Genomic DNA, 9,675 nt, shown 5'->3' with positions numbered 1-9,675 from the left:
TTTAAAGTTAACGAAGCTTTTTCGGTCACTGATAGCAACATGACTGAAGGGTCATGTGTTGCAGTGCTTCAATCTCAGCAGGGGCGTCACTGTTGAGTCAAAGTCGCTCGGGAGTCAAAACAAACGCAGTCCTCATGATGCCTTTTAATAATCGGAAAATAACCATTCCAGTTTACCTACAGTTACTCCTACGTGAATATTGCAAATAATGATTTCCTAATTATAATAAATTATGGTATGTACAGTTTAAACCGTATATACTAACGTATAAGTTTTCAAATACGTCTTATTTTCCCTCTTTAAGAAAAAAGTTCTTAATTTCACGAAGCCATTTCGGACTCTGAAGGCAGCGCTGTGGTGCTCAGCATCCCGTTGCGCATGCGCACACCCTTCCGCTAATCAGCTGACTTGAGAAAGATGCTAGCAAGGCTGAATTGAAGAACCTCTGAGTCTAAACGCCGCAATTATTATCTATAATATTTATTACTTTTCTGTGATGTGAATGGGAATCTGCAACCTTTTGACTGAATCGCACCGAGTCAAGCAAACGGTGAAGCTTGTTCACGTTCCGGTAAGGACGGCGACGAAGCAATTTACGAGTGCACTGCTTAAATGCTAACTGCAGCTAGCACGTTAATCAAATATTAGTCACGTACTGTTTCAATGTGTGCGTTTTTGACGTTTTTTTTCGTGAAAAAATTGTCGAGGAAATCTTCTGCGTATGACGGTCATATGACAACACGTCTCTGACGTCATCATCATGCTGCAGAGGCGAGCAAGAGAATTAATAATAGAAGCGAAAAGAGGAACAAGTCGTGAGGACTTAGTTACTCACATGAGGACATATCTTTAGGTACACTTGCACCAGCTATTGCCGTCCCATAATGATAGTAAAGCTGCCTTTGCATATATGATAAAGCTTTTTAAAATTACATTGTGGTAGTAGTTTGGAGTGTTTTGCGACTGTTTTGGCTCACACTGACAACTGTTGTTCCTAATATCGTGGCCAGTGAGTAAAAATATATATTTTTTATATATAAAAAAAAAAACTAGTATACAGTAGGATTTGGAATAGATGTAATATGTAATTTTGTTTGGTTTTGCTTTGTTTCCACACTGTTTTTCTATCCTCCAGTGCTCCTCTGCTCCTCCTGCTTTAGTTGAAGCATCCTAGCAGCCTGAGAGCAGCAACCATGACGGAATTCTGGTTGATTTCGGCGCCAGGCGAGAAGACATGTCAGCAGACGTGGGACAAGCTGATGGTGGCCACCACGCGCGCCAACAACCTCTCCGCTAACACCAAGTTCAACATCCCTGACCTCAAGGTGACCAAAAAGGAGTAATAGCGCTACTGACAGTACGAGTCGCTGTCTTTACTGCAACGCACAACAGAGGTGGCGTCTGTAAATCTCAAGCACTTATTTTGGTGTCTGCGACAGGTGGGCACGCTGGACGTTCTGGTGGGTCTGTCGGACGAGCTGGCCAAACTGGACACGTTTGTGGAAAGGTCACAAAAACTGAGCGTTATCCGCATGTGCAATATTGTGCTCGATGTGTGCATTCAGATGCTGTAGAAATGAATTTAGAAAAAAAACATTAAAAAAAAAAAAACATGCAGTTGGATTAATGCTTATCATTCTTTTTTTAAATTATTTATTTAAAATTATTTTAAATTGCAAATGTGTTGACTCATATAATGGCTATCAATGCATTTGTAGTTTTCCTATTCTGTTTTTTATGTATTAAAAAACATTGTTAATCACAAATGCATTGACTTTTGAATGCGTTTTGCATTTTAGTGACATATATTTTAGTGACATATACATATGTCAGAATCAATGTAATTTTAACACCAATGCATTGCCTTTTGCATGTTTCACAATAATATGTCAGATTGCTGTGCCAAATTTATAAATGTTATAAAAATACAGTTCAAACATAAAAAAAATTTTTTTTACTTTTATATATAATATAAATTTGGATTTTTTCCTAATTTTTAATATATCAAAAAGCTATTTTATATCACAGATTACGGATGGAATTTTCTGACAATATCCACTCATCAGAATCATAATAATTTAATTAACTTTGTTTTGAATTTAAAAAATACAATTAAATAATTTTTAAATGACAATTCAGTGTCAGTGTAAAAAAAAAAAAAAAAAAATTGGGGTGAGCTTGAAAAGGTTAACAATGTGTCCTCTTTTTTGTTTGTTTTTTGTTTGAATGCAGCGTGGTGAAGAAGGTGGCTCAGTACATGGCCGACGTCCTGGAGGACAGCCGCGACAAAGTGCAGGAGAACCTGCTAGCCAACGGACGTAAGACATCGCAAGCTCGTCCGTGCTGCTGCTTCTTCCCTGCCAAGCACGTGCCGATGGTGTGTCCGTTGTCTTTGTGCAGTGGACCTGGTCACTTACATCACCAGATTCCAGTGGGACATGGCCAAGTACCCCATCAAGCAGTCGCTGAAGAACATCTCCGAGATCGTCTCCAAGGTGGGTCGGAGAAGAACTCGACACACTGGTGGCACTTATAAGCTTTTTGAGATGTGAGCCATTATTCAATTTTTTGCAATAATTTGCAAGCGTCGTAGGGGGGGCAATGAACTCAACTCTTTATCCTCTGCAAAGAACAACTAATATTGCTGCAGTTTACTGTGTCCATGTGTATCTTTATGACTATTATTCTGCCCCCTGGTGGGCAAAGGTGCACACACCAGAAGGAGCAGCACAATACTCACTGAATTGATCACAAATGTGTCTAAAACTCTTTATATATATATTTTTTTACATTTAATTATGTAATTACTTTTCATAAAGTACAAGTACGGATTAATGGCATTTCAGTTCATTTCAATGGTTAAAAACTGATTTTGATGTAGAGGAAATCAAGTCACAAGATTGGTCACGGAACCAATGAAACCCTTAAGTCAAGGAATCAATGTTTATTCTTTATGCTCTTCAGCAAGCGACGCAGATCGACAACGACCTGAAGGCCCGAGCGTCGGCGTACAACAACCTGAAGGGGAATCTGCAGAACCTGGAACGGAAGAACGCGTGAGTGTTTATTTGCGAGCTTTGTTTGCCCTCGCCAGTGTCGGGGCTCAAAGGGGGACGAGTAAGCGCTTGTGTTGTCCCCTAGGGGGAGCTTGCTGACCAGGAGTCTGGCCGACATCGTGAAGAAAGACGACTTTGTGCTGGACTCGGAGTACCTGGTCACCATGCTGGTGGTTGTTCCCAAGTAAGTGAACGTTTTGGACTGACAACCAATTAGATATAATGACGGATACTATATACCATAGAGTGGTGCCTTGACTTATGAATTTGATTGGTTTTGTGATCACCCTTGTAACTTAGAACACTTAATCGCAAATAATCTTTCCTCCATTGAAAATACTGTAAATGCCAAAAAAAAAGACATTTTCCACCATATTCTAATTTGATCAGGGCGAGCTTCGTCGACTGGCAGAAGACGTACGAAACCCTGGCGGAGATGGTGGTGCCGCGCTCCACCAAGTGAGTACTCTTCCGCCTTTCGGAAATGCGTTTCGCCGCCAAGCGGTCACCGTCGACGGAGCGAAGACGTAGACCGCTGCGTTAGCTTCCGGCGCTAACTAGCCTGCCCTCCTGCAGGTTGCTGTTCGAGGACAACGACAGCGGCCTGTTCAGCGTCACGCTCTTCCGGAAGGCCCTGGACGACTTCAAGCACAAGGCCAGGGAAAACAAGTGAGCTCCTCTCGAGGGTTGCAAAGTCAAAGTTGGAAACTTAACCATGGGAATGAACAGGAATTTACAGGGGATATAAAAAGTCGACACACCCCTGTTCCAACGCCAGGTTTTTTTGATAATAATAAATCATTTCAAGCCATTTTCCACCATGAATGTGACATATAACCTGTGCTGTGTCTCACTTGGGCTTGAATGTGATAGCTTTCTGTTACATTACCCTTCATTCCTGTGGAAAGTTTCAAATTTGGAGTATTTTCCCCATTTTTTTTTTTAAACCTTGTATGTTAGCAAACGTCACAAAATGTCCGACAAAGTTATGTAACTGTGGGTCCTGTGTTCAGGTTCACCATGCGTGACTTCCAGTACAACGAGGAGGAGATGAAGGCCGACAAGGAGGAGATGACGCGCTTGTCCACTGATAAGAAGAAGCAGTTTGTATGTTCCACGCACACGCACACACACACACACACACACTCACGTTGGTCGTCGTCCTTTCCGTGTTCCTGGGTTTTAGGGCCCTCTGGTACGGTGGCTCAAAGTCAACTTCAGCGAGGCCTTCATCGCCTGGATCCACATAAAAGCGCTGCGTGTGTTCGTGGAGTCGGTCCTGAGGTGAGACGTTCTTAAATGTATCCAGGAATGAATAGTGTACATGCAGAAGTGAATGGAAACAGAGGCGCAAGTAGCAGCAACATTGTAGGTGGCAACTGTACAGGAATTAAAGTACTATATGTAGATAAATCAGAATATATAGAGTTAATATGATGTATTTACATATTTTTCACTGTCTGTTAACAAATATGTATGTACATTTAATTGATATTAAACATATTTTTTATGTGTGTGAATATAAATGTTTTTGTTGCGTACAGATACGGTCTTCCGGTGAACTTCCAGGCCATGCTGCTGCAGCCCAACAAGAAGAACATGAAGAAGCTGCGGGAGGTGCTCTACGACCTGTACAAGCACCTGGACAGCAGCGCCGCCATCATCGACGTGAGCGAAACGCCATCTTGAATTAGCACTCGAGCGACCTTTTACACATGTTTGATAAAGCCGTTAACTTCAAGCGCGCTGTCGTCGCCGTGGCTACTGCGAGTGGCGAGACGAAAACGCATGGCTGTGGTTTGCGCAGCAGCTCGCGTCACTGAGCTGATTTTGGACCAGTGACTTGCCGTTTGCTGGCCTTCAATGTGCCGGGAAACTTAATTCTTGCAATGCTGGTGAAAATGTATGTATTTTAGTTCGGTAGAGCACCTTGAAAAGAGGAATGACAAAAGAATAGTCCCTGCCGCCAGTTTCATCGAGTGATGCGAAATTCAATCGGGTGACGCGGGAAACGTCTCTTGGACCGATGCCTGAAATTGAACAGGAAGTCAGCCATTTTGGTCGGAAGCAGCCATTTTGGGGGAATGAAGGGCTTTCATTTTTTTTTTTATTCCCCCCCCGCCCACAGGCCTCCATGGACATCCCCGGTCTGAACCTGAGCCAGCAGGAGTACTACCCGTACGTTTACTACAAGATCGACTGCAACCTGCTCGACTTCAAAGTTTAGAAGCGTCGTCACGGTCGCGACGGTTTTACATTCCCGCCCTGTTTTCCCTGCTCATCTTTGTCTAACTTATGTTCCGCATTGAAAAGTCAAGGGGGATCAAAAAAGGTGACGAAATAGTGGCTGTACAACCTTCCAGTTTTTTCCCTCCCGCCATCCAAAGACGTCGACAATGCTGCATTGTTATCGTCGCTTCATCAAGTGTCATCATAACGGTGCAAAAATGGAGATGTATATGATAAATATAGTATTTATTTTAAGCCTCGAAAGAGTCAGTGAATATTTTATTTGACAGTGACGTGTGTTTTTAGCGTGTTTGTGTACAGTTAGATGTTGATCATCGCCTCGCGTCCTCTCGTTAAAGAAGCAATATATTGGCTGACGGCGCGCGCTCGTTAATTCTGCATATTGATCGGTCGTCTGTCTTTTGCGTGGCTGCTGTAATGTCGCTCTAACATGAGTCATGTAAACGTTTGAAAAGAGAATAAAAAAATACATGCGAAAATAATGACTGTCGTGTGAAAAACACACTTTGTTCTTTTATCCGACCAACATTTGTCGGGCAGACGCAAGCTGCCAAAATCACTATGAAAGCAAGAAAACAATAAATGGAGTCATCGTGGTAGATGCATTTATATTTTTTTAATGTTTTTTTATTTTTGTTATAATTTATCTGTGTTAACCGTCAAAGGAAATGTGTATGTGAGTATATGTATAATTTTTTTTCTTATGTTAGATTTTAATTGAAATCATTCAGCTGATTTAAATTATAGCTTTACCTAAGCATTATTATCATTCCACGGTGTACCTGATAAATTGACCTGAGAATTACTGCCTACCGTGTTCCTAATAATATGACCAGGACATTCTCTTTGAAAGGTGTAACTACTGTTTTGACCTTGTTACCTTTCTAATGTGTACCTAATCATTTGACCAGAGGTATAATCTTCAGGTTGTACCTAATAATTTGACCACATTAGCTTTACATGGCTTACCTCTTTGACCACCGCGTTAAAATTCCACGTTGTAAGGTGTACCTAATGTTTTGTCCTGTGAACCCTTGACGACGGTAATGACGACATTAATGAGTTGCGCTCCTAGCCAATCAACGTCATGGGGTTGACTCGGCCCCGCCCCTCTCCCCCCCCCCCAGCTCGGATGACGCACGGCGTGTGGTCACGCGGGTCAGCTGATGTTAACCGAGAGACCGCCACACAGCCAGACCACCAGTACCGCAAGCACCCACGGACGACGGTGTCCGTGAAGGCGTCATGAAGCACGACGGCTGCGGGAGGGTGACCGCCAGGACGTGAGGGGCCCACGCCGCGCTCGGCGCACCTGTGGCGGATGATGGGCTGCGGGGGGAGCAGGGCTGACGCGATCATCGAGCCGAGGTACCACGAGAGCTGGACCAGGGAGACCGAGTCGACGTGGCTCACCAACACCGACGTGGAGCCTCCTCTGCCGGTCGGCAACAGTAAGAAACGCCGCCCCCGGCTCCAGACTTCGTTTTGTTTTGTTTTGTCTCTTCCATATACATTTATCTGTAGAGGAACGCCGTGGTGCGGAACGTAAGGTCTGTGGGCCTTCAGTCACCGTTTACCATTTTTAGACATTTTCAGCCAATCGTATGGTTTATTCGCAGTAGCTTTGCAACTGTGGGGAGTAGGTGTGCGAGGCAGGCAGGCAGTGAAAAAGCAAAGAGGTTTACTCTCTATGTGTTCAATTGGAAGACTATTTAACACTATAATTGTTTTTTTTTTTTTTTTTTTTCCATTTTTATATATTTTTCAGCCAATCAAGTTGTTGATCATTCATGGTAGTTTTGCAAGTGTGGCAAGTAGGTGTGAGCGTGAGGCCGGGAAGTGAGATTTACGATTGCTGCTGTTGTTGTTGTTGTTGTTTTTAGACTTTTTCAGCCAATCAAATGGTAGCTTTGAAAGGCAGGCAAGGAGTGAAAAAACAAGACACTTACTGTTATTTTTTTGAAGACTATCAACCAATCAAACGGTTTAGTCAGAGTTGCTTTGTATGTGTGAGGCAAGCAGTGAGAAACCACAAAATGTTTTAATTGCTTTGGCCTTTTCAACCAATAAAATGTTTTTCAAGTAGAGCGACCGGTGATATGTGCAAGGTGCGCAAACGGTGAGAGTATATTTTTCTTTGATGCTTAAAGGCCGTTAATTGTTGTTGCCAGGTAAGGCGTTCGAGGCGGGCCTGCGTGAGAAGAGGATGGTGACCACGGGCACGCAGTGCGGCAAGCAGACCCTCCCTGGCGCCGCCAGCTCGGGCTGCAACCACCACAGGAGGCCCAGACGCTCCTTCAGTGACGTAAGGCTTACGGTTACGCCATCATATTGCACATACCACATTCAATTCATGAACCAAAACAAATATATTCTTTGTTAAACTAAATTGATGTAAAATATAAATTAATAAAGTTGTAGTAAATTCAATTGTATTTAATTTAAGTACATTGTAAAAAGATTTTACTACCTTCGATGCAGACTTAGTGTCATCTACATAGTTTTGGTATAACACTATATAGCTGCGTAATGCAAGCATGTACAGCTTGAGCGCAAGGGGTCCCAAGATTGACTCCTGGGGTACCCCTCAGGTCATAGCCATTTGGTCTGAGAGACATCCTATCCTCTTGAGATAGGACTTGAACCAGTTTAGAGCAGTAGACGATTGCCACCCAGTGTTCTAACCTCTGTAATAAGATCACATGGTAAAAAATTCATATTATTGATACATTACTTTAAAATAACGTTAATATTAAAAATATTCAATTTCAAATGTATCAAATTTAAAAATACAAGTAAAATGAAGGATAACAAATAATCTAACAAAATTAGATTAAAAAAATAAGATAAACATCAATGCAAATTAAGATGCATATCAGAGTAATAATATTCTGTATTTAGTTTTGCTATTTTAATTAAAATATTTTTTTTTCAAACTAAAAATTCAAATTCAAATAAAATATAAAAAAATCTGATTCTGTATTATATTTATATTTACTGTTATTATTATGTATTATTATTTTATTATGACAAGGAATGGACATTATGTCTACATTCCCTTTATGAACAATGCATAAAATGAAGACTGAATTAATGGTCTAACACTTAAATATTATGATTACTTTTTAAAGACAATTACTGTGTGCATGTTCTGACCTCCCTTTTCCATTCATTTTCCAGCAAGCCAGTCGCGACTCCAAGCGAAAGACGTCCAAGGAGACAACCGCTTTGAGCATGCAGTCCATCAGCGGCGGAGACAACGAGCCCGCCAAAGTGTGCGACGAGAGGTGAACGCCACCCAAAAATCCACAACGGAGACGGAGCAGATGGTGTAGACGGCCGAGGCCCTGGTCAATCGGTGTCGATATTTCCGAGAACGCTTAAACGCACCGTGCCAAAGAGCTCGGGATGCTGCATCTTTGTGCCCCCCCCCCCCCCCCCCCCAACCCCCTCTCACGCATGCCAAAGCAAAGCGGGCGGTCAGGGAGCGGACCACCGTGGCACACCACTTGCGATCGGCTTCACTTGCGTGTTCCCTTTTCAGAGTGTGTGAGGTGACTCCTGATTGTTTTTCAGGAGAAACCAGAAGTGCTGTTTTGTAGAGAGTTTCTGCAAGATGTAGAAATATGCCCGCATGTGCCTACACTTCATACGGACGAACCCTTGTGTTGACAACTCGTGTGTGTGTGTGTGTGTGTGTGTGTGTGTGTGTGCGCGTGTGTGCGTGTGTTTGATGCTTTTGTTGTTATTTGGAGTGTTGTGTTACTCACATGTACAGAGCCCCAGATATGAAGCGGAGGGGAAAAAAATACTAATTCGTTTGCACGAAAACTGATTTGTATGCACAAAATACTAATTTAAGCGCACGAAATGTTACAGAAATAGAAAAAAAAATAATTTGTGCACACGAAATACTAATTTGTATGCATGAAATTTTGCACACAAATATTATAATCACCACAAATAACTTTGCACGCTCAAAAAGTATACTAATTTGTGCACAAAAAATACTAAATTGTGCCCACAAAATACTACAGAAATAATAATCTGTGCACATGAAAGTCTACTTTATGACAAACGAGTAATTTCTGTTCACGAATTAGCATTTTTTTTTCAAGTCATTTCTGGGGCTGCGTTCTGATGTGCATGTCCAAAAATGGAGGCAAAAGCTGTTTGTGCCAAACAAAAACAAACCGGTCAATTCAAATGACATGCCATTGTGCTGGGTGGCCACCAGAGAGCGCTGTTGACATGGGATTTCTCCTTTGACGAGGAACTCGAATTGATGCTTTTAATTTAAATTTAATAAAATGTAAAAACAAAAATCTGATCTGTGTGATGAGTCATGAATCTACTATGAGCGTTTAAA

At 42.1% G+C, this 9,675-nt stretch overlaps 2 protein-coding genes across 2 annotated transcripts; both read left to right on the top strand.

Moving 5' to 3' along the window:
- The first annotated feature begins 388 nt into the window (after positions 1-388).
- Positions 389-5,788, top strand: atp6v1c1b (ATPase H+ transporting V1 subunit C1b). Its single transcript, XM_061664529.1, has 13 exons — positions 389-571; positions 1,136-1,325; positions 1,440-1,507; positions 2,233-2,318; positions 2,401-2,495; positions 2,965-3,056; positions 3,142-3,240; positions 3,447-3,515; positions 3,633-3,725; positions 4,070-4,163; positions 4,243-4,340; positions 4,601-4,724; positions 5,185-5,788. Exons 2-13 carry the CDS (start codon positions 1,194-1,196, stop codon positions 5,281-5,283), a joined length of 1,149 nt encoding a protein of 382 aa, XP_061520513.1. The 5' UTR covers positions 389-571; positions 1,136-1,193; the 3' UTR covers positions 5,284-5,788.
- Positions 5,789-6,415: 627 nt separating this feature from the next.
- On the top strand, positions 6,416-9,612 carry si:ch211-215i13.3 (brain and acute leukemia cytoplasmic protein). Its single transcript, XM_061664973.1, has 3 exons — positions 6,416-6,757; positions 7,478-7,611; positions 8,487-9,612. Exons 1-3 carry the CDS (start codon positions 6,628-6,630, stop codon positions 8,595-8,597), a joined length of 375 nt encoding a protein of 124 aa, XP_061520957.1. The 5' UTR covers positions 6,416-6,627; the 3' UTR covers positions 8,598-9,612.
- The last annotated feature ends 63 nt before the right edge of the window (positions 9,613-9,675 follow it).

This window comes from Phycodurus eques, chromosome 20 (assembly GCF_024500275.1).
Source record: "Phycodurus eques isolate BA_2022a chromosome 20, UOR_Pequ_1.1, whole genome shotgun sequence".
Classification (NCBI taxonomy): domain Eukaryota; kingdom Metazoa; phylum Chordata; class Actinopteri; order Syngnathiformes; family Syngnathidae; genus Phycodurus; species Phycodurus eques.
The sequence above is the reverse complement of the archived record's forward strand: the minus strand, read 5'-3'. Positions and strand labels throughout refer to the sequence as shown.